Source organism: Notolepis coatsorum, assembly GCF_963971535.1.
Source record: "Notolepis coatsorum genome assembly, chromosome: 6".
Lineage (NCBI taxonomy): Eukaryota > Metazoa > Chordata > Actinopteri > Aulopiformes > Paralepididae > Notolepis > Notolepis coatsorum.
The window spans coordinates 154,718,720-154,745,087 of NC_140170.1; the positions used below are offsets into that span (position 1 = coordinate 154,718,720).

Genomic DNA, 26,368 nt, shown 5'->3' on the forward strand with positions numbered 1-26,368 from the left:
TTCACGGCAGGCATGAAATGAGCACAAATCGGCAGATGAAGAGCAATGCATAAAGTGCTGACATAAAATAAGCACAGTACATATTAATTTTCCAACTCTGTACATACATCGGATTAGCACTAGACTCTGTAGTACTAATTTATATATTTTATAACCAGTTTAATCACCACATATTACCATTGCACTTTGACTTTACTGTTACATTTGCACTCTGGTTGGATGCCAAACTTCTTTTCGTTTGTGCTGTACTTGTGCTGTATGATAATACATTTTAATCTAATCTATTCAATACACAGGCAGCAGTAACTGCACAACTTAAGGAACTGAGAGAAATGAGAAACAGGAGAAAACATATCTCCTGTCCCACCAAAGGTATCGTTAGTAATAAAGTAGGCAGCATATCAGCCAGCAATGTGAACTAAGGTATTGTTAGTAATAAAGTAGGCAGCTGGCAGCATATCAGCCAGCAATGTGAACTGTCAGAATGACCACTATGTTCATTCTAGTTAGTGGATATTGAATTACAGTGTTAAAACTAGTACTTATGATTAATCATGACCTTTGACCTCATACTCCTGAGACTTTGCATTTTTATTATTTTCCACCCCTGAACATTTCAGTGGTTCTTTTTAGACGTCAAGCGCCTCATACTGCCCCTAGTGGCAGTAACAGGCATGTTCACAGGACGCCTGTTCTAATCTATGACATTGTGTGTCCTTGATTCCAATTTAAAGTGTTCTCAGAATTGTCTCAATAACCAGTAGCAAGCGTTACGTCATCCTTAGTCTCGTCAAAAGTGTTACATGATCTTCAGAATGTTTACTTATATCAAAATTCCAATCATATCGCTGTGATTATGTATCTTCTCTGTGAATACTTTGCAATTGATGATGCATTTGATGGGCTTTAATTGGGTATCAATTGTAACCTAAGAATCATAAGTGATCCATAACTGCTGAGTAAGAACTGAGAACAAAATAAATAATCTGTCAATATGGCATTTTGGATTTATGGATTAATGTTTTCCTACATAACACTCTTAAAATAGTTATTATGTGTGCTTGTTTAAGATAATGAAAGTCAATCACATTAGTAAATCAAGATATTTATTAAAATCCACTTATCAAATAAAATCATCAAGTCATCAAGTCTTTTATGTCAAAATAAAACTGAACTGTCAAAGTGCCAATCAAAAGGCTTCCGTTTTAAAAACTAGTCTTAAGTCCCTTTGTTTTTACTTGGTTATTCCATACCGTTAAGGGCTGTGGTTTAGATAGCAAATCATACAACACACACACACACACAGACATCCTACACCACAATATTACCATCTTGTTACAAAGCAGCTACAATACTGAGTAATGCAAAGCTACTGTAGCCGTGTCCTGAGAATGATTCAAAATCAACATTGCCAAAAGTAATGTGCTTAGTTTGAATAAATGATATATACTATATAGATATATATCAGAATACTCTTTGGTAATCTCCTTAAGTCATTCAAGTTAATTTGTAAGTTCAACCGTGATTTATTTATTTATTATTTTAATTTGAAAAGGAGAGTGAGCATTCCACTCATCTTGAGTATTTATTTTTGTAATTGAAACAACAGGAAAGAGCGGAAGGGAGCAGGAGACAGTAGGGAGACGGCAGGAGGAGCAGAAGACCGTAGGGAGACGGCATAAAGGAGCAGGAGACAGCAGGAAGTGGAGGAAGGGAGCAAAGTAGAGAGACAGCAGGAAGGAGACACAGTAGAGAGACAGCAGCAAGGGGAGGAAGGGAGGCAGGAGACACAATATTGAGACAACAGAAAGGGAGCAGGAGACACAATAGGGAGACAGCAGGAAGGAGCAGGAGACTGAGTAGGGAGACAGCAGGAAGGGGAGGAAGGGAGGCAGGAGACACAGGAGGAGAGAAGGTCCTCGGAGGGACCTGATCCCAGGTCAGCAGCAGGGGCTCCAGGAGTGTGGGACTGGGCACCTCATCACTGCACCATCTCTCTGGCCCCTGATCCCAGGTCAGCAGCAGGGGCTCCAGGAGTGTGGGACTGGGCCCCTCATCACTGCACCATCTCTCTGGCCCCTGGGACAAGCGTTAAGGAGTCAAACAGGAATCAATAAGGATGGTGTGTAGTCTCTAGGCCTCGCCAGGCAAGGCGGGAACGCTGGCCAGAGCTGGAATGAGCTTCTCGTACACGTCGATGCCCTTGAGGAACACCTGCTCGTTCAAGTATTCGTTGTGATCGTGCAGCAGGATGGGTGTCCGGTTCATCGGGGAGAAGCCGATAGCGGGGATACCAACCTATAGGTTCAGAAAACAAAAGACACACTTCGGAAATCGCTGACCCTGACATGAATCGTTTCCAGTAGAACACAAAACTATCAAAAATGTATTTGAAATCATTCACTAGTTGTGTAAACGTGTTTTAATACTCACTGCTCTGATGAAGCGACTGTCTGTGGCTGCTGGGAATATCTCCTCTTCCAAAGTCAAGTTCCTACGGCAGAGACATTGAGTGTGAGGTTGGGCTTATACAGAATGTCTCAAAGAGAAAATACCAAAACGTGATTGTAAAGATATGAGTGAATGGGGTTAGTGCGCATGTACTCTCTCTCTCATACTCAAGACTATTGTATTGACATCAAGGGCTATATTTCAGTGCCAGTGCAGAGGCCAGTGAAGTCTAGGGCTGTTCGATATGACGAAATATATTGTGGGATGAGAGAGAAATGTCGGTAGATATTTTTTAAGTAAATCATTCAGCGTGATGGAGCCTTTCAATCATTTCATCACAACAAGGTATTTTTTTAAGCGTGATACTTGTGATCATTGAATACATGGTACATGCGTGCATCCGAATCTGCTCAAATCTATACGCATCATTACAAACAGAAAACACCATGGTGACGAGGATTCCATAAGTTATTCAAACTAACAGAAAAAAAAAACCCACAACTGTGAGTACGACATACTACAAGAGAATAGGACACGTGAGGAGACCCGACAAGACTAAACAGCCATCCTCACATTCCACTGCAAGATATGGCTGAACGATTCAGGTTGGAAAATCCTATTGAGATTCTTTTGACAGATATTGTGATTGCAATATAACTCACGATATCAGGAGGGAATGATCATTTCATCCTTCATTATTATTTTCATTGAGAAAAAAAAAATTAAAATGATCATGTGATTTCTGTGGGGTGTCTGTACCAAAATGCATCCTTGTCTGTGGAATACGGTTCAGAGGCCTAGGACTTCTCTGCACTGCAGCATCACATTCTGCCCTTAAATTAAATCCCATTAAATATTGTAGCCTCCTGCCATTTGGAAGTTACACTAGGCCATATATATTGCTATTTTGATTACATTTTGATTAACTGTGCAGCCCTAGTAGAAATCTAATTAACACCAGTATAATGTCTTCTCAATCTGTGACTCCTAAACACTCCTCAGGAGAGAGGCGCGCCGATAGAATGTTATAGCTCATATTAAAACAATTTGTTTCAAGCCGGCCCAGTTATCTCTGTGTGATTTAATTCAAGGTGGATCGCTGTTGTCGTTTGAACAACTTCAGATTTCATGGGAACTACCAATCGCCCAAATCAAGAATGTTTAAGATGAATGAAGTAAGATTTTGATCATTTGAAATATGGCCTGTGTAGACTAAACTATGCACAGAATTATGTCAGTCTACAAGGTCCGGATTCTACATCTACATGGTAGTGTAGACTCCACTACAGACCAATTATCAGTGAATGTTCATGCATTTTTAAGAAGGGCTACTTCCACAAAAAACAAAGAACTCACCAAAACATCTCAGTAGCACCTTATCTAAATGTTCTATTTCATATATATCGAGATTCATATTTATTTATGTATTGCATGCATTTCTACATTTTATTTCCTATTTTGTTTATTCATCCCAGAATCTTTCTTTCTTATGTGTGGAATTCTACAAGGCATTATTAGGTGTATATGTGTTTGAGGATGATATCCTTCAAACAAGCAATAGTGATGATATAATTTGGGCAGTGCTGAGCTGGGTTACTTTCCTCCAGTGTATTTGTCCCCCGGCCCCACCCAATGGCCCCATGCACACACAAAAATCGAAGTAAAAAAAAAATATATATATATTTTTTTATTTCTTTAATTTTTTTTTAAACGTCGATTTTTTTTTATGTTCGAAGCTTGTGCCATCGAACGAAGCTTCGAAGTATTTAAGACAGCCCTAGCCAACGGTTAACACATTGGGGGCCATTCGATTTCCCCATCTAGCTATAGCACGGCCAGGTTTTCATTACATAGTTTCACTGTGCGTCACGTTGTTTGTAGAGCTAAATCTATATTTTATATTATAGCTATGGATACAATACCATGGTCATTTGACAGTAACTATCTTTCGTTCAAGATGCAAAAAAATTATAATTATTTTCATGAATACGTTCACGCGTTATCCCGTGGTGAATATGAGTATAATTTCGGAATTATCCAGGCTAATTCCTGGGTGGCTGGCTATAGGGCGCAACATGAATTCTACTAAAACCATTGGCGATTCGTCCCTAGACACGCTATTATTTTCAAATCAAATGCATATGATAGGTATTACCGTACTTTTCGGACTATAAGCCACGGCTTTTTTCCCCATTTTTCGACCCTGCGGCTTATATAACGGTGCGGCTTATATGCGGACCAAACCCGAAAAAATGACAAATCGAAATATTGCTTTTTTTTACTGCATTGAAATGTTATTTATCTGTTCCCTTATTTGCTAAACTTAATACAACTTGTAAATGAGTTAATTCTTGTTATTTGTCTGACAGTATTGTGTCCCAATGCTGGTGGGAAGACTACAAACAGAAGCTGGGTGTGGTCTGTGCGCGTGCACTTAGCGAGGTGTTGAAACACACAATAGCGAAATGTTAATAATAATTCAATTAAATAATTCATGACCCGAAGTCGCTGAAAGGAAACGACATCACAGATGAATGAAAAGGAAACAAGAAAAGAAATTGAAATGTAAATAAACAATGGATGAACCCATGTCACTCCCTTTTATTTATTTTTGTCCCCCTTTTATTTGTTTTTTGATTATTATGTCTTTACACTTATCATAACGTTATAAGTTATAGCAACTTAACTTGTGACAAATGCCAGTGTTATTACACGTTGCATAAAACGCGGGTCGGGCCAGTTTGTCATTAAACAATATTAAATCACATTTAGAATGTCACAAATTTTATGAGCGAACAAATTTCGTTCTAGTGTATTTATTGCAACCTAATGTCATCAGAAAGTAATTTAATCAACTACAGTTTAGTACTGTTTTCGCCTCGACAGTCGCCACTATGCTGCACCTCTGCATTGTCATCTCGTCCACGCTCTGCCGCTGCAGTCAAGGCACACGAAGGGTTAACAGGTTAACCCTTCGTGTGCCTTGGCTTCAAGTTCTTTAGTTCAAGTTCTTTAATAGTTGTCATACAGAAGTACAGAATACTTTCATACAAAATGCTTCAGGACTGGAAGCCTGTTCTCTGAGTTATAGAATAGAATAGATCTTTATTGTCATTGTTAGTTGTTACAACGAAATTTAAAATGCAGCCATAGGTGCTAGTAAAAATATAAAAACAGTCCTAAACACAGTATTAAATATAAAAACAGGAGTAAGGCATGGGTGTTGTGTGTGCGTGGGGGGGGGGGGGGGGGGGGGGTGCAGGGGTGCAAGGGAGACTGTTGTTTTTCATTGCTTCTCATTGTGACTCGTTGGTGTACCGGCAGCGTGCAGCGCGACAATCAGAATAAGAAATAATCTGGCTAGATTGACCCACGTCATATGCAGTCAAGCCCAGGGTTTCCGTTAGAATCTTTTTTGCCGGTCTGAGTGTCCGGTAGATTTCAATCTACCGGACAAATGGGATCAATTCCGGTCAGAGTTTATTGAGCTAAAAAACAATTGATAGGCCTATATAAAGAATGACATCCTCAAGGCATTTATAATATTTTAACTTAAAACTAGGCTACTTTTGGTATATACAGTCATTAATATATTCCAAATAAAATAAGTCCCTCGAGACTTCGTGCTGCTGCCGACTTGAGGTGTCGGTGGGCAGTCTGCCCGACATTAATAAACAGCAGTCTGTTATAATTAGGGATGGGTATCGTTAGGATTTTATCGATACTACTACTCTTATCGATACTGCTTAACGGTTCGGTACTTTATCGATACTCTTATCGGTTCTTTTTGGTTATTTTTTTGCAAGAAAAAAAGACAATTAATTAAGAACAGAATCAACATTGCTTTATTATTTATAAATACAACTTTATAAATAAGTATTATAAATAAATATAATTTCTTCAGCAACAGCAGCAGCAATGTTCTTTTATATAACTTTATAAATAAATATAATAAATTAATATAATTTCTTCAGCAACAGCAGCAACAATGTTTTAAATGTGTCTGACTCTGAATTATAGACTTTTTATAATAAACAACAAATGCAAAAGGCTAACAGAACTGTGACACTCGTTCACCCTATCCTCTGTCATCCTTCCTCTAGCTGCTAGGGAGAAAGGACTTTGGGTGGTGGAGGGAGGTAGAGGGAGGATGTGTGGTGGCCCTGGGCTCACTGGGCTGGGACATAGTGGCTGACGCCTCAGCTTGACGATCTATAAAAAGTTTAGATTGTAGTATTTGTAGCTAAACAATTGTTTTGTTTATTAGCCTATTTGTAATAATTCGTTATTAGCCTAGGCAACTCCGTATCTTGGCTTACGGCTGCAGTGGATGCAGATGGAACACTGCGCGCAAGGCAGTCGAATACGCGCATTTCTGCACACTAATATCATGTTTTGCCAACAGATGTTTTGATTTGCTCGTATTGCCACCCTTACTGGCAAATGTTTTGTTGCACTTGTAGCAACGTGCATTGTCGGCATTGACCCTTGTAAAGTATATCCATACTTTCGAGCGCTTCGCTCTCTCCGCCATGATCACGACTCAGTGCATGCAGAGCTGCTGTCTGTGTGCAGCGCGCTATAGCACGGGGCGTCGGGGACAGCGCTTTCATTAAGGAGTACCCGTATGTAGTACCCGTATGTCTATGTGTAGCACTAGCGAGCGACTCGCGAGGAGTGTGTGTAATAATTGACTCGCTGGCTGCGGCTCGCTTCTCGTGCAGAGACGGAGAGAGGATCGTTCGCAACTTTTAAATAATAATAATAATAATAATAATTTCTCTAGAGTATCGATAGCAGTACCGAGGACGTCAGAGCTTATAAATACTCCGGTATTTTCTAATATAGTACCGGTTCCCGTTTAAAACCGGGGTCCGGGGGGCATCCCTAGTTATAATCACATTTTTATGAGCTAACGAATTCCGTTATATTGGACATTTGTATTAATTATATCAAGCGAAGAACTGATAAATTTGGCAGAGAGAGACGGCAACATTATCGTGGGTTTGCGTGATGTATATCTCCACCTCCCAACGACTTGGTGCTGCTGGATTTGTGAGCGTGCAGCTGCAGAGCCGCAGAGAGCGGTGTTTTCAGGTCCGGTCTGGGGACCGCTCAGCAGCGCCCCCCACCCAACAGCTGAATTGCCAATGGCTGAATTGGAGTATTGCACTGTGCGGGCACAGCCCTGTGGCTTCTGTGGCTCTGCAGCTGCATGCACTCGCAAATCCAGCACTAAGCTCCCGCTGACAACATCGTTGTCATTATTAGACCTGCTTGGTGAAGCAACGATGAAACAAATGTAACCATTTAATATGCCAAACTTATTTTTCTATTTTTAAATTCAAATTTCTTTATTTCATTCGATTGTTCCCGACATAATGCTATATGCCCCGACCAGATCCATGACTCCGTTGTGATACAGAATAATTAGAATAGTAAGTGACTATCTTTTTTTTTTTACCAGCTGTAGATCAATGCCGGTAGTGGGCTGGGAGCGCACCGTTTAGGTTTGAAAGTTTGTGTGTCTGAAACGCTATGTGATACTGTACAGTACAGTTTACACAGCACAGTACATGTTCTGTATACTATTGCACTAAATAGTAACACTTGTTATGCAAATATGCAACTTGTTTGTTGAAATGTTAATAAATGAGCTTCCTCAAACCGCCATCTCTTTCCCGACACTCCCCTCGGTGCACGAACCCTTACATATGGTAATTAAACATTAAAACACCTGCGGCTTATAGTCCAGTGCGGCTTATATATGTACACATCATTCAATTTAGCTGCTGCGGCTTATAGTGCGAAAAGTACGGTATGTTTGCATGAAGGGGGGGGGGGGGGGGTCGTTTCTGATTAATTGATTGCCAATAACGGCATTCGTTATTACCACAACACACAGCGATCAGGGGAATGGGTATGAAAACATTGTTGGATCAAGCTGAAATTGACAAAACGCAAATGCTTTTAGTAGAATTCACGTTGCACACTATAGCCAGCCTCCCAGGTATTAGCCCGGATCATTCCGAAATTATACTTACAGGTGCAGCTCAATAAATTAGAATATCGTGGAAGTCTATATATTTAGCTGTATTGATGCAGTCATTTGTGCAAAAGGAGCCCCAACCAAGTACTGAGTGAACATACATGAACACACTTTTCAGAAGGCCGACATTTCTATATACAAAAAAAAAAATACATCTATTTTTTATTGGTGATACAGAATTTTGGGCTTTCATGAACTGTAAGACATAATCTTTACTTCCTGAGTCCGCCATTGTGATATGCGAGCGTTTTCTGAGACACGAGTAACATTAAGTTAATGTAATATTCTAGTCCTACCAATAGCAATAGATTTGAGAACACCTAGATGTATCGATAGCAATAGTAATATAACGTTAATGCAACAAAACAAATGCCTTGCTTTGTTAATCATAACGTTGATGCAGTAGCGTATGTCGTTGTGTTGGCTGTAACGGACATGACAATAACATAACGTGTACACATTAAAATTGCGATAATCGATTCTAACATTTTCAACTCGATGCAGTTGAATTTTCCCCTTAGGATCGATGCATTGCGATGCATTGTTACACCCCTACACCAAAGTAACTGGCCCACTGTGTATGTGTGTACAGCTAACTTGGCTAGCGTTATCAACAGCAGATGTGGGCAATAGGGTCCAGCTGCAGCGCCGGACGGCCAGAGTGCAAGCGGTGTGACGTAATTGGCAAAATCGACTGTCAATCAATGGTCTACCTGACACGCAAACTCATAAACAATGTTTCTGAGGTGTACAGTATTTCAATAGGCAACCCTGAAAGGATTATTTTTCTAGAAGAGCAACACTAGCTCCCCCCTCTACTGATGGCCCTGGTGGTAATGCCAGTATCTCCTTTTTGTTCAATGTCACTCTCTTTCTTATTAGGCCTAGTTGTTGGCTACAACTTTGTAGGCATTAATCACTTAATTAATAGTTCAAATGTCTGTGTCCCATTCCCGTTTGCACACGCAGATACACACACAGTGGGCCAGTGACTTTGGTGGTATGTGCTATTGCACAGATGTGTGTCCCGTTCCCGTTTGCACGCACAGTACAAATATACATTTATTTTTGAAAAAATTAAATAAACTGTTACTTGAATTATTTTCACTGTGCTCCTAAATATTTTTGGGTGCTCCTACATTTTTTCATTTAGGGGCACATGTGCTCATTGGGAAAAAGGTTCGCGTAGAGCCCTGTAAAGATTTTAACTGACATATGGGTCTTTGTCTGAGGTACTCAATTGAAGCCAGCTCAAACTGCACTTGATAATAATGAATTCCTCCTACTCCAAGTCCTTTTTACAAGTGCACTGCGCCGTAGATGCACTGAGTCTCTGGTCACTAAATTACCAAAAATAAGTTGGACGCCTAGGTCTAGATTCATGAAAATAGGAGCCCAAGTATCTGATGGCAACAAGCAGTTTAAAACCAGGCTGCTAGGACCCCAATAATCTGATGGCAACAAGCAGTTTAAAACAAGGCTAGGACCCCAAGAATGTGATGGCAACAAACAGTTTAAAAGAAGGCTAGGACCCCAAAAATCTGATGGCAATAAGGCGACAGTGGGGTGACAGTGGCTCAGGAGGTAGAGTGGTCATCTGGTAATCTGGCAGTGTGTAATTAGAATGAAAGTTGGAAGCCAAAACCATAATTAAATTCCATACATTTACACGGAAGGACATATTGGAAACAACGAATGACCCAGAAACGTTGATAAAAGATTATTATGCGTGTGTCACGTCACCCACCAGTTTTCTCCTGTAGCGGCAGAGTAGTGTTTAAACACTGAGCTAATGAATTTCTATCAGTGATGATAATTCACTGTAACATTACAGGAGATAGAGGCTAAGATCCCCCATAACCCTTTCACTACCCCACTACCAAAGGGTTAACCCATTCACTGCGGTTAAAGGAAAACTCCAACATTTTGGGAAATTAGCTTATTTGCCATCTACCCTGGAGTTAGACAAGATACATACCTTTTTCTTCTCTGTGCATGCAGTAGGAAGACGTTGGGAACTAGGCTAATGGAGGAACCTACTTCCAGTGACTGACACTAAGCTAGGCTAACGGTGCACGTCTTCCTACTCCTACTGCATGCACAGAGAAGAAAAAAGGTATGTATCTTCTTGTCTAACTCCAGGGTAGATGGCAAATAAGCTAATTTCCCAAAATGTTGGAGTTTTCCTTTAACCTTCTGTAGTGTGGTAGTGAAAGGGTTAACCTTCAGTAGTGTGGTAGTGAAAGGGTTAAGGTTTTGACTAGGGCTGCTCGATTATTTTTAATGATGCTGAAATCACGATTATTATGCATGCACGAACTCCATACCCTGCCCTCAGAAGCTCTTGCGCAATACACAATTTCCAGCGAGCCTCTGGGTGTCTCAGATCAGTGAGGAGGCTGTGTGCACTCACAATCCTTTGCAGACAGTGCTGAAGGCTTTCCACCAGGGGTCACTCTTGTCTGTGGATGTGATACTTTGGTCCATGTGTTTCTGCAGAGGAAGACAGTTGTTTAACAATAAGAAACAAACAAATGACAACCACAAAAAAACAGAAATTCTGAAAAAATCCAACTGATATCAAAGCATTAAATGTTCTTAGGTGTTAAATGTTCTTCGAGGCAATCAACAATTATATTACAACAGATTACATTACAACAGATTTTCACATAACTCCAGGTTTCCTACTTCATTTATCTATGAGATAAACTTGTATTTTATGTTTTTTGTCTCTTAATTAGTTTCTTCTTGTCCCTCCCTTTTCTTTTAATGTAATCATTAGGGAAGGGTACTACTGACCGAATTACATCGATTCACGCTAGATCAATCTGTACCAAATTTGGGTACCTTTACATGTTTAGTATAAGAGTGTAATACACTAGACAAGAGGGAGCCTTTTCCACAAATATATATATTACGGTCCCATCTCTTGGGTCTTTGGAAAGACCAGACCGCGTGAACACTTTCGGCAACCAACATGCCCTTCCGGGTTTCTCTGATTGGCCGAGCGCGCGCGACACGCTCCTCAGAGGCAGGAATACTAAGCTCCCCCTTAAGCTCCAGGAGAGAGGAGAGGCTGAAAACCCACAGTTCTTGCCCGACTGATGGGAGCCGAATCCCGGATCCGATTTTTCTGATGAATACCCCCAAAACATGGAGGTTGCGAACGCAATTTATACAAATGGAAGTATTGATTGCGCCGTAACGAATCATTAAAAAAATATACCGTTAACTGGAATATGTTGTGCCTTTACACATATGTTGGATTATGTAATTGGTTGGTCATGACAAACCAATAAAAAAAAAAAATCGCGATTTACCCGGTGGCTACAACAACACAGTGACTACATGCATCATTGTTTACAATGAACGGTGGGGCTAATCTAAAGGACTGAACACGGACGCGTTAAACAGCAATCAATTAATTTAATATAACAGTCCGGTTCTGTGTTTGTTTGCGTCTGTAGATTGTTGGTGAACAAGTAACTTTAGGTTAGTTTAACGCGTCTGTGTCCAGTCCTTTAGATTAACCCCACCGTTCATTGTAAACAATGATGCATGTAGTCACTGTGTGTTGTTGTAGCCACCGGGTAAATCGCGATTTTTTTTATTAGTTTGTCATGACAAACCAATTACATAATCCAACATATGTGTAAAGGCACAACATATTCCAGTTAACGGTATATTTTTTTAATAATTCGTTACGGCGCAATCAATACTTCCATTTGTATAAATTGCGTTCGGGACCTCCATGTTTTGGGGGTATTCATCAGAAAAATCGGATCCGGGATTCGGCTCCCATCAGTCGGGCAAGAACTGCAGGTTCAGCCTCTCTCCTCTCTCCTGGAGCTTAAGGGGGAGCTTAGTATTCCTGCCTCTGAGGAGCTTGTCGCGGCTCATGCGCGCGCTCGGCCAATCAGAGAAACGTGTAAGGGCATGTTGGTTGCCGAAAGTGTTCACGCGACCAGACCAGGTCAGAGGAGTTTGATCATATTTACTGAGGAAGGTCAGATAATGGGTCAGATAATGTTTATATTTAAACATTTAAAAACATAATGCATGATCATGCAATTTATTTTGCGTGTTGCGTTATAAACATCAATGTTGAAATTGAGAAGTTTGGTTTTTACAACTGAAATGTAAATTTTTTGAATTTGAGAGAGTCAAGTACCGAAAAAAGGTACAGCTGGGTACCGATAACAAATTCCAGGAGCAAGTACCAACGGTTCAAATCGGTTCAAATGTGAACGGTAGCAAAACCTAGTAATAATGCATGTTGTGTATGGGCCCCAGGAAGATAGATGAAGGGGATTCTAATACACTAAATAAACAAATAAAGGTATTGTAAATGAACAACTAATTGATTGAATTGAGAAACCTTTATTTATACTCAGGTGAGCTCTGAGGTGAGGCCACCTCATTTACAGAACTGCTGTGTACAACAAGATAAAAACAACAAAACAATGTGCAGTGCAATCAGTTAAAAACAGTTACAACATGAATCATATAGAAATTAAATCAGACATTTAAATTCCGTAAGGGAAGGAAGAACTTCCAACTTTAAAATTCCGTAAAGGGAAGGAAGAACTTCCAACTTTAACTTTGTTTGAATGTCATTCCAGGACGTTGGGGCTGCATAAGAGAATGCTGTCCTGCAGAGTCCTGCACTAGTCCGTGGTATTTTTAATGTGATCCAGTTACTAGATTGTGTTTGATGGGCTGGAGCATTCCTGTGCATGCAGTCTGTCTGTAATGGGGTACAGCAGGAGTGTCATGTTTCTCCAGTGATGTCACTGTTGTCGTTTTCCTTTAGCCAATCAAATGGCAATAGTGAAATTGAATAGCAAATCAAACTGCTGTAATTTTCCAAACACACTATTGCTGTAGGCCAGCTCTCGTTGTCGTTGGGATGTTGACCGAGGTCATTAGGGGCGGGGCAACGCCAGATCTACACTTCCTTCCTCCACCTGCTCTGGGGAACTGAGTGGATATCAAGATGGCAGCATGTAAGCAAACTGGGAAGAAAGACTACAACCAAAGAGCACCGATTCCATACTCTGTTTTCTGGTAAAGGGGAATATCACTCATTTTAAGAATTGTTCTACCTGTGCCCCAGTTCAGTCAGTATTTGTGAACACGCACCACTGTCTCCTAAAGCTAGAAATCAAGAGAGAGAACCCTCTAATCTGTGATGTAACTGGGATGTAATATGTAGCACTGCTGCTCCATAGACAATGAATGGGGCTCAGACTTTATGACGCCATAAAGCGCATGCGCTCTTACATACAAATGTTCACAAATACCGACTGAACCACCCTGGGGCACAGGAAGAACATAATGTGACATTTCCCTTTTAAGTATCCGTCTAATGTTGAATATACTTCACTATGTTCCATTAGATGTAACTGCAGAGGGAGCACCCAGTTCAGTGCACCGTGGGTTAACGTACGGATGCAGACACCTGATGAGGGCCGAGGGAACACTGACATGTAGCTGAACCCTCAACCCATTAGGCAGAGTAGAGTGTTACTAAGCCATGACCAGCTGGGTTGTAGCTATAGAGCGGATTATAGCTGGACTCATGACACTGCCCTGAAATACAGGAGATTAACAAACTAAAGGAGAAGGGAGAAGGGGTTAGAATAAGAGAGACACAGTCTCGACATGCAACATATGAAATGGGAAAATTTATGTTTTAGGAAGACTGAATGTAGCAATAAACATAATAATTCTCAATGAACACTTAGTGTAGGGCACTGGTTCTCAATGAACACTATTAATGTAGGGCACTGGTTCTCAATGAACACCATTAGTGTAGGGCACTGGTTCTCAATTAACACTATTAGTGTGGGGCACTGGTTCTCAATGAACACCATTAGTGTAGGGCACTGGTTCCCAATGAACACCATTAGTGTAGGGCACTGGTTCTCAATGAACACCATTAGTGTAGGGCACTGGTTCTCAATGAACACTATTAGTGTAGGGCACTGGTTCTCAATGAACACCATTAGTGTAGGGCACTGGTTCTCAATGAACACCATTAGTGTAGGGCACTGGTTCTCAATGAACACCATTAGTGTAGGGCACTGGTTCTCAATGAACACCATTAGTGTAGGGCACTGGTTCTCAATTAACACTATTAGTGTAGGGCACTGGTTCTCAATGAACACCATTAGTGTAGGGCACTGGTTCTCAATGAACACCATTAGTGTAGGGCACTGGTTCTCAATGAACACCATTAGTGTAGGGCACTGGTTCTCAATTAACACTATTAGTGTGGGGCACTGGTTCTCAATGAACACCATTAGTGTAGGGCACTGGTTCTCAATGAACACCATTAGTGTAGGGCACTGGTTCTCAATGAACACCATTAGTGTAGGGCACTGGTTCTCAATGAACACCATTAGTGTAGGGCACTGGTTCTCAATGAACACCATTAGTGTAGGGCACTGGTTCTCAATGAACACGGGGCACTGGTTCTCAATGAACACCATTAGTGTAGGGCACTGGTTCTCAATGAACACCATTAGTGTAGGGCACTGGTTCTCAATGAACACGGGGCACTGGTTCTCAATGAACACCATTAGTGTAGGGCACTGGTTCTCAATTAACACTATTAGTGTGGGGCACTGGTTCTCAATTAACACCATTAGTGTAGGGCACTGGTTCTCAATGAACACCATTAGTGTAGGGCACTGGTTCTCAATGAACACCATTAGTGTAGGGCACTGGTTCTCAATGAACACCATTAGTGTAGGGCACTGGTTCTCAATGAACACCATTAGTGTAGGGCACTGGTTCTCAATGAACACCATTAGTGTAGGGCACTGGTTCTCAATGAACACGGGGCAGTGGGCACTGGTTCTCAATGAACACCATTAGTGTAGGGCACTGGTTCTCAATGAACACGGGGCACTGGTTCTCAATGAACACCATTAGTGTGGGGCACTGGTTCTCAATGAACACTTAGTGTGGGGCACTGGTTGTCAACCTTTTGGGGGTCAAGGACTCAATAAGATGTTGTCTCAGGGACCCCCATTTGAGAAGATGTAGTTATTCCATAAACTGCCTATACTGTAGATGGGCAGATAACAGTGAAGAGAGTGGAACCAGAATAGTAATTATTACACATTCTCTCATTGGGCTAAACTTCTAGTCAATGAAATAAGAGTGATGTTGAAATATTTCCTATTTTTCTGGGAGGGCCCTCTCAAGGACCCCGGATCCCATGCTGAGAACCATTGGTGTCGGGTTACACTCACCTGAGCAAACTCGTATGTGACGTCTTCACCTGCCTCCTTACACCACAGCTTGATCTGCTCCTCAAACTCCTAACAAAACACACACACACCAATTACTTTATTTGAATCCACAGATATATTTATTAACAGAGGTTCCATGTGCTTCTGAGGACATATTATGGGTACAGAAACACGGTGGCCGCACCACCAACTGGCTACACATTACAGCAGAGATCCAATAAATTCTCCCCAGCAGCTTGGCCCTCGTCTCTGACGGACCTCCAGGCTATGGACACGTCCTATCGGAACCTACAGCCAAGGCCTCAGACATGTGCCCGCCAAGATATTGAAAGAAATCTGTGTTTTTTCAATGTATATTTGGTTTATAACTGATATATAGAGACAAGCTTTAAGAGGGTAATACCATTATCATCATTACCATTATCATCATTTTTAGCATGCGTGTCTGCCTCTAGTCAAACTAGACAGAGAGCCATGGGCTCCAAGGTCATCGGCAGGGTGGTAACACAAACACTGATAACAGCGGCAGGAGACGGAGAGCAGAGCGATGGAGGGTTTGACAGTAATGAAACGTTTTGAATGTGTGGTAAAGGTTATTAGCAGTTGTCATTACAGCACGTCGCATGACATCCAGGAAAGGGGCGAGGCCGTCGTTGCTATGACGAAGATCCTATAAATCCAACAGTGTTTCCGGGTGTAAGCCAGACCAAGACTGAAACTAAGTACGACTGAAAAACGAACCACACAGAAATGGGACCACCAGAGACTTTGAGACGGCTCCCTCCTCCCCTCACAGAGAGGGGGGGGGGGGGGAGGGCAGCACTAGAGAAGTGCCACGACGACAGGCTTCTGGAATAACCACCAGGCCGCGAGGATCCCCGAGCGGGGTTAAAGGAGAGATCATTAGAATAGACTTTAAGGACAATACGAATTGGTTCCCATCTGATTATGAGGTTTAGTTTATGAAATAAACAACGTTTTTCCGAGAAAAGGTATTCCACTGTCAAGTGTCGAATTCTTACGAAGGTGGTGAATTATTATGGTTGCGGATTGCATTAAAGGGGGATGACGAAGATTGTATCAGCCAGTAGGTGAAGACGTCGGAGAGATAAAACACAACGCAGGGTCAGTGGATGGAGAAATGATAACACAAGCCAAACAGACGAAGACGTGATACTGGCTGATTGATCAGAATCTAACAATATGTAGCCATTTTGTCAGAGACGGCTCAATCGTTTAAATACCATGCATAACGTAGTAACCAAACATTCATTTTAATTATGAACATATTGCAAATGGTGTATGAATGTGACAAATATGTTGTGTATGATCTATCCAAGAGCCAGCGATCTCTCTGTACACAGTTCTGTTCCAGGATGTTGCCGTTACCTATTGAAACAGGGTGGTACACTGGAACTGAGGAGGATCAGAGGCTCTTATTACTGTGAACCTGGTGAAATAGCAGTTCTTACTTTACTGTCCCTTCTATGACCATCTAGGGAAAACTCTCATGTAGACATGTCCCAAAAACCCACCCAGAGACATGTCCCAAGAACCCAGAGACAGCCACATAATTAAATGGCTATTTTATAACCGAATATTTGCAATATCCAACTATATCCATAAGGCCTGAAACAGTAGGAAATGAGTAACTTATGCACAGTAGGTGGAATCATACACAACATCCTTCTGTCCATAGTTACCCAAGTCTATGTATAAAAAAGACTCATCGGTTAAGTAGTTTTGATTGGTTTATTTAATTAAATTTTATTGTATGCCAGTCCTTCGTACCAGCGGCCATCAGGCTCCACAAAAGTGGGCAGGGACCACTGCCAGCAGCCGGAGAACTAACGGCAGCAGAACTCGAGAACTACTAGGAGAGTCTGATCACCGAGTGTGTCTGACTCTCACCTAAACTGCACGGACTACATGCATGACGTACATCATGCCAGTTAGGGTACCTTATGTATACTGCACCTGTGTATACTGTATACTTTACTTACTCATAGTATATATTCAAGATCCTAAATGTTATATATGGTTATCCCATATTTATTGAAATGTATAAAATAGTATAGTATAATATATAGGGCATACAGACCCTCATTTGCTGCACATTTGCTTACACCATCTACTTGCTCATATGCTATATTCAGAGTTATATCGTTTACACTGCTTATTTTTATCTGTACTATAATTTGATTGCCTATATTTAAGTCTTATACTATTACCATGCCCATACCTGTACCAAACCATAGTATGACACACACCTGAAGATTGACAGTGGGTGGTATCCTCAGGTCGAAGCTGACATCCATCTCAGCAGGGATGACGTTGTAGGCCACGCCTCCTTTCACCATGGTCAGGTTAACTGTGGTGACATCACCCAGGGTGAAACACTGGCTGGTGTTCAACCTGCAATTTACATTATATTTCGGCAGTTCAATTACACATAAAATAAATATTCATATTTATAAAGAAAAAAGAAAACAACATTAGACTTTATGAAGTTGAGGGGTAATAGCTTTCCTTATGACTTGTTCCTTCCTTTCTCTCGTTATTGTAAGTATTGCTTGTTAAATATATGTAATTGACAGAACATCTATTTCTATTGTTTATTTATTGTTTTGAGTAAAGGGCAGGCCAAATACGGGTTTCTTCACCCTGCTCCTTTTCGCTCATGGAATGTGCAAATTAGGAGGCGCTTTTATTATGAAATTATGCTGTTGTGCTTTTATGGAACGGAGCTCTCTTTAGAAGCCAGGTTGACACAAGAACCTAGACTGAGCTCTTCAATCAAAGAAATGTATATACAGTATCTAAAGCCAGAGCCTTGTTCATTATAGTATATTTCAGCCAATCAGCAAATCACCATGTGCACTCGGCATGACAGTGGTTCACAGACTCTCCTCCTGGACAACAGAGGACCAGACGAAGAACCATTATACTGTAAGTCAGTTTTAAGTTTTCAGAGGAACAATGTTTTTAAACTTTATTATCTAAAGATGGTATTGTTAGAGTGTTGTATTCATTCATAGTTAAAGACAGTAGAGGTTGAGTACTGTATTATCTAAAGATGGTAAGTTAGTGTTGTGTTCACTTATAGTTAAAGACAGTTGAGGTTAAGTCGTTTCTTGTGATGCATCACATTCACACTCCTGTCCCAGAAATGTCAAAAGGGGACATTATGGTTCTTCAGTGCAAGGGTTCAATTACACTTCACTATTCATAACACCTCTCAGAGCAGGACTACTGATCCACAAGCACTGGTTCTGCTGCATGAAACGTATGGGTCATGTGGTCCTGGATAACACTCCTAATAGAAGACATTTCATGTTTGTAAGTAATGGTCTAGACTGAAACCACAGCCATCACACACAGCTTCACTAAAATTGCCTCTTTTTTCTGAAACCAATTTCAATTTAAGTGGAAGCTTTTTATTTCCTGCTGAGCTCAGCAGGCAGATTCTTCTCTATCGAGAATATTTCCTTACAAAGGGATAGTTAAGAACCCTAGTCATATTTTGTACCAGTGATAATGATGTTGATCGGTAGAATCCTTTCTCAGCACAAACCCCCTGTTCCTCATACTAGCTCTGGATAGTTAGCCACCAACCAGTGCAATGTCAGTGGGGTCAGTCAGGCTTCTTTCTGTACAAGCTGACTGAGGCTCACTGAAATACTTTGTGTAGATTTCAGTGAGTCTCCTATTGACTTTGCATTGGTTTTAAGCTGACTAGCCAGAGCTAGTATGAGGAACAGGGGGTTTGTGCTAAGAAAGGATTCTACCGATCAACATCATTATCACTGGTACAAAATATGGATCAACAAAATCATTTGTAAGTAAGAAATAGGGTTAATATCACACAAATCTGAAGTAAGGCTTTAAACTGGAGCTTTCAGCATGTGACCTCAATGTAGAATAAGAAAATCATCAAGATGAGACATATCTGTTGTATGTCATAAATGATATGATGAATTGAAAATGGGGGACGAAAGTCTCTCTGGTCTTCATCCCCTTAACAATTGTGTGTATTGAGCCGTACTGTACCCATTCTGCAATCTGTTAATAAAGTTTTCAATCAATCACCCTGGAATCAGGCTCTCACATGTGTGTGTGTGTGTGTGTGTGTGTGTGTGTGTGAGAGAGTGAGTGAGTGAGTGAGTGAGTGAGTGAGTGAGTGAGTGAGTGAGTGAGTGAGTGAGTGAGTGAGTGAGTGAGTGAGTGAGTGAGTGAGATGTTTTCCAAGAAGCTGGGTAGGGTTCTTATATACAATTCTAGGATTTATCACCATAACATTCTTTGAGCCCACAAAGTCTGTTACTAATTCATTGTCAAATGGACCAATTCCAAAATGTGTCAATTGATGGCCTCCCGGATCCACACCTCGACGCTCCGCTCTCCAGCTCAGGGAGGCGGCTTCTGGAAAGGTTTAGTTCTGTTGTGGGACTTTCCACAGACTCTACAATCTCACCTGTGTTTCTCCTTCTCTCTGAAGTCCAAGAAGGAGTCGATTACACTTCGCTGAGATGGAGGAAAAAGATGTAGTCGAAGGCATTAGTCCTTCTCAAGCCTCCTCGTGGTCCTACAACCTTTAATTGCTTCCATTTATTTAACCAGGTTAGATACACTGAGATTAAAATCTCTTTTCCAAGAGCGACCTGGCCAAGAATGGCAGCAGTACAGCAGTTTCATACAATACAGTGAATACACGTTAAAAACAGATCAGCTCGAAAGTGCTTTACAGTGAAAGTGCAGGGAAGCCATGTGATCCTATTTCAAGTAAAACAATTATCAATATAGTCCGTTTCTATAGCTTTCACCATGACTTTAAATTCATTAAGAGTGACTAGATCCTGGAGTTTAACTTCATTAAGAGTGACTAGATCCTGGAGTTAAAATGTATTAAGAGTGACTAGATCCTGGAGTTAGGGCTGGGCGATATGGCATAAAAAAAAATCAGATTATAGAAACGCCAAGGAAATCATTCAAATAACCTTTGTTTTTATTTGACAAAAAGAAATCATCAAACCAAGATGGGATTGAAGTGCAAACCTAACTTTCACCAATCTTCACTTAAAAAAATATATATAATAATATATATAATATAAAAGGTTAATCTTGATCAAACAGAGATGAATGTCCCTATTGGGATTAATAGTGCAATAACTTGCTTTTTCACCAAACTTCACTTAAAACAAATAAAAGGTGCCTCTTGATCATCAAACAAGAATGAATTTCCCTATTGGGATTAATAAAGTGCAAATCTAACTTTCACCAAACATCACTTTTTGTAAAATAAAATGTGAAAAAAATAATAATAAACTTACATTTTTATTTTATTTTTTGAAAATCGTCCTAAATCATCAATTCGAATTAATCGATAATATCAATTAATCGCCCAGCCCTACCTGGAGTTTAAGTACATTTTACATTTATGTAAACAATTTCATGCAGATGGTGCAGAAAACATAAAGGCCTTCTTTCCTAATTCAGTCTGAACTCTAGCAACAGTCATAAGTACAGTGTATATAGTATAGTGTTGTCCTGAGACCGTAAGCCATATTTGGCCTGTTTTCTGGTGAGCAAGACAGATACATAACAGGGGAGTCTTTATAGATGAAAACATACAAACATCATCCAACGTAATCAATAATTAACATCCTTCCGTTTTGTTTACTTACCAGCTTCTCTGCCGCTGTGTTCTCCACAAATCTAGAGCCGTGGCCTGGACTGCCTGGGCAATGGACTGTGATCCCTGAGGGGGACAGAGAATCGTGTCTTTGATTGACAGCATTGATAGGAACTTCAGTCACTCCTCTGGCCGGCATGAATCGCGTTCACTCAACTTGAGTGAGAAATTCACCAGGTGTGATGGAACAAATAGTATATTTTCACAATGAATATGAAATAGACTGGAATGAATGCTCTGCAGCCTATATAGTGGCTCGCAGTGCGACAGTGGCTCGGGAGGTAGAGCAGTCGTCTGGTCCCCCATTTTCAATTCATGACATTTATGACATACACAACATAGATATATATCATGACATACATGTACAGTACTGTTACATTTGTGACATACAAGATATGCAAATATACAGTACTGTTAAACAGAGAGCCTAACAGAAAATATATACATACGAGGGGGAGGAAACTGTACATTAGGAGGGGGTGGGTGGGTGGGAGACGGGGTTCAGACATTTACAGGGGCCAGTTTCGAATTGCAGCCTCCCGTAGGTGCTCTTTGAGAGTGGTTTTGAAGGTGGGTAGGGATTCACATTTTTTTTACGGCTGTGGGTAGGGCGTTCCACATCGATGTGGCATAATTGCAAAACGTGTTTAGTCCCTTGTTTGAGCAGACCACCAACATGTCTTCAACACCAGTTTATCTAGTCATCACCCGTCAAGACTAAGAGAGACAGTATTTTCCTTGTATTGTATTTGAACTATAAGGCTTTACACAGTGAAACTTTCACCTTTCACCTAACTGCTTGCAAATTGCTTCTTGTAAGACAGGGGTTCTCAAACTTTTTTTTACCACAACCCCATTTTATTTAGGATTTTCTTTGGCAACCCCACATTAATGTATTGCGTAATAACGTGGAATAAAGGAATTTCAAAATAAAAGCACACGTTGTTGAACTTGATCATGCATATTTATTAGAACATTTTATTACAGCACTATGTTATCAAAACACATTTATAAAACGAGGCATATTTAGCAAAAATATGTTGTCAGAACATACAAAAAAAACAATAGCGACCCGTAGTTTGAGAACCGCTGTTGTAACAGTTACAAGAAGCAATTAAAAAATTATCTAAGTTGCATGCAACACATCATTTTAACATGAAAACATTTCTGGAACTTACATCATCTACAAAACATGGGCCTCGGATTCTAGTGTGTGCGAGATTCAGAGGCTTTTTGACAAGTCTTGTATGTGTACAGAATGTTATACTCACACCAGGGATTCCTCTCCCCATAAAACACTGTGAACGCCTCCCCGGGATTGGCCAGACCTACAGCACACACACACACACACAGCAGACAGATGTAATGCAGAACCATGGTCCCCATGTCAGGGTTCATACGCTTTCCATCCAAATCTAATGTCATTACATTATCTCTATATAAGGTTTTACATATAGTACAATTTCCATGACCAAGATAAGATGACCCCCTTGGGGAAAATTCAGGCATCGACGTCGTAGCAGCACAGGTGAGGGGGGGGGGTACAGGTATGGGCAGGGAAATATATAGGCAATAGAATTTTATCTGAGAAAATTAAACAGCATAAAGAAAGGTGCAGATGAGTTATGATTCATCTGTCATAATACGCTACAATAAATAGGCAATACAGTTTTAATTTTTCTGAATATATACTATGAGTAAAAGTAAAGGGTCAGTACCCCATCAGTCATAACTCATAAATATACAGTATGTTATAGTCCGTGCAGGGTTTAGTGGTTAAGAGTCAGACATTCCTAATAGTTCTCAAGTTCTGCCGCCGTTAGTTCTCCAGCTGCTGGCGGCAGTCCATGCCCCCGTTTGTGAAGCCCGGCGGCCGCTGGCATGAGAAGGACTGGCTGAGGTGGTTAGTGGAGTGTGTGTTTATGTTCAAATGTTACATGTTGAATTACAATGTGAATGTGATATATCACAAGAAACGACTCAACCTCTATCATCTTTAACTATGACTGAACACAACACTAACTTACCATGTTCACGCTTCTACATCAAAGTGATGCATCTACAGACAAAAGTTACTTAACACTTTCGCGGCCAACCAGGTATATATATTGGGCGCCAACGGTTAACGGCCAAAAACGTATATATATATATATATATATATATATATATATATATATATATATATATATACATTTTTGGATCGTTTTCCCTTTTTTACGATTTTAATACATTATTCAATGTCAGGGACCTGTATGTTGCCGTTAAAAGGCATACTGGGACTCCGAAGGTGCAGTACCGGCCAGATCCTGCTAGTAGGCAGTATCGAGAGTGCAGTAAACCCTGTTCCAGACTGGGTGCTACGTTTAAACTGCTCCGGGCGGACTTTTCTAGTAATGGGAAACCTAGGGCTTCACGCGATCGCATTGAATCGTTTTTGGGACCCCCGATCCATATGTTGTGGTGGGTTATGTCGTGGACAAGATGGACATAGGATGGACCAGATGGCGATCAAATAATTGGAATATTCTTTTTGGAATACCACCGACCACAGGTAAGGACAATCTGACGTCAATTTCAGCTTGATCGTGCAAGGTTATCATACCCATCCATCCCCCTGATCGGCGTGTGTTGTGGTAATAACGAATGACGTTACTGGCAATCAAAGAATCAGAAACGACCCCCCCCCTTTCATGCATTCATGATGAAACACAATACCTATTATATAGATTTGATTTGGAAATAGTAGCGAGTCCAGGGACGAAACACCAATGGTTTTAGTAGAATTTACGTTGCGCCCTATAACCAGCCTCCCAGGAATTAGCCCGGATCATTCCGAAATTATACTTATAATTCACCACGGGATAAGGTATTCATGAAAAACGTATTATTTTTTGCATCTTGAACAGAAGATAGTTACTGTCAAATGACCATGGTATTGTATCCATAGCGATAATATAAAATATAGATTTAGCTCTACAAACAAGGTGACGCACAGTGAAACTATGTAATGGAAACCTGGCCCAGCTAGAGTTAGATGGGGAAATTGAATGGCCGTGAATGTGTTAATATAGTATATATATTATATATTAGATAGCCAATAGGTGGCTCTACAAGTTCCAAACATGTCTGGCTGCAATCACCCTGCAGAGGATTCTTTTCAGCACAACTACTGCAATGTTGAGATACTGTATGTGGCAAAAAGATGGCGCTAGAGGCTGCAAAGATGTTTAGAGACAATTGTACTGTATTGAGATGTGTTTAGCACACAATGCATTTATTTTAAGTCATTCTAAGTATGCCATCTTTAGATAATAAAGTACTCAACCTCTACCGTCTTTAACTATGTGAACACAACACTAACTTACTATCTTTAGATAATAAAGTACTCAACCTCTACCGTCTTTTAACTATGTTAACACAACACTAACTTACCATCTTTAGATTATAAAATACTCAACCTCTACCGTCTTTAACTATGTGAACACAACCCTTTAACTTACCATCTTTAGATAATAAAATACTCAACCTCTACTGTCTTTAACTATGTGAACACAACACTAACTTACCATCTTTAGATTATAAAAGTTTGAAAACATTGTTCCTATGAAAACTTAAAAGTGAAACGTATATGGTTCTTCAAATTCCCTGACTATTTCAGGTTTTCCATGATTGTATAAACTCTGCAATGTGCGAAGTTTACTGGGACAAAAAATAAAGAAGGTGGGGGGAACTGAGGACAAAGGTTGACAACATGCGGTAGAAAAGCGGACTTTGTATTAATTAACTTCTTAAGTTAATTAAGTTCTGAAACGTTACTCATCTACCTTCATCGAGTGCAAAGCCAATGTTTAATTTCTGGAACTCAGGGTGCTTCACAAATGTTTCCATCCCTTTGTGACCTCCAACCTCTTCATCTGTGAAAATAAAAAGGTTCAAAATCTGAATGAATGATTAAACACCTAAACCACCACCACCACTACTACAGGCAACAGGGAACGTGCTGAACATGAAAGAGGCATAATACCTCATCATTGTACATTTCCTTTCCTGAATGTGGTTTGCATAATTAGTGAGCAGCACACATGCTCTTTAGACTAGTTTGTTTTAGTTAACCCTTTCACTGCCACATGACAAAGGGTTAACCCTTTCACTACCACACTACAGAAGGTTAATCTTTCACTACCACACTACAGAAGGTTAACCTTTCACTAGTGTGGTAGTGAAAGGTTAACCTTCTGTAGTGTGGTAGTGAAAGGGTTAAACAGAGAAGAAAATGCTAACTCATCATTGACATAACATTGTACTTAATGAATAGCTTTGCATCCTACAAAAGGGACAAATGACAATGGATGACGGTAAGGATGATAACAGCACTCAGCCACTGCCCGGCCCGTCAGGTTTAGGAAGTATAGTCTCTGTGGTGCTGCCTCTGGAAGATTAGCCACCATAATGTTAATAGTATGCTACATAGTGACCATAATGTTACTAGTAGCTACATAGTGACCATAATGTTACTAGTAGCTACATAGTGACCATTATGTTACTAGTAGCTAGATAGTGACTATAATGTTACTAGTAGCTACATAGTGACCATAATGTTACTAGTAGCTACATAGTGACCATAATGTTACTAGTAGCTACATAGTGACCATAATGTTACTAGTAGCTACATAGTGACCATAATGTTACTAGTAGCTACATAGTGACTATAATGTTACTAGTAGCTACATAGTGACCATAATGTTACTAGTAGCTACATATATTAGTGACCATGTTACTAGTAGCTACATAGTGACCATTATGTTACTAGTAGCTACATAGTGACCATAATGTTACTAGTAGCTACATAGTGACCATAATGTTACTAGTAGCTACATAGTGACCATAATGTTACTAGTAGCTACATAGTGACCA

At 40.4% G+C, this 26,368-nt stretch overlaps 1 protein-coding gene across 1 annotated transcript in view; it reads right to left on the reverse strand.

The window, feature by feature from the left end:
* Positions 1 to 1,095: 1,095 nt before the first annotated feature.
* The window catches only part of LOC311229929 (aminoacylase-1-like), a 49,137-nt gene continuing 23,864 nt past the window's right edge, over positions 1,096 to 26,368 (reverse strand). Inside the window, exons 7-15 of the mRNA XM_084316015.1 lie at positions 25,279 to 25,368; positions 22,726 to 22,782; positions 21,447 to 21,520; positions 20,237 to 20,286; positions 18,033 to 18,177; positions 15,763 to 15,831; positions 10,914 to 10,993; positions 2,434 to 2,494; positions 1,096 to 2,298 (exon numbers count right to left, since the gene is read on the reverse strand). Coding sequence (XP_084172141.1) covers positions 2,134 to 2,298; positions 2,434 to 2,494; positions 10,914 to 10,993; positions 15,763 to 15,831; positions 18,033 to 18,177; positions 20,237 to 20,286; positions 21,447 to 21,520; positions 22,726 to 22,782; positions 25,279 to 25,368 — 791 coding nt within the window. The 3' untranslated portion in view covers positions 1,096 to 2,133. The remainder of the gene's footprint in view (positions 2,299 to 2,433; positions 2,495 to 10,913; positions 10,994 to 15,762; positions 15,832 to 18,032; positions 18,178 to 20,236; positions 20,287 to 21,446; positions 21,521 to 22,725; positions 22,783 to 25,278; positions 25,369 to 26,368) is intronic.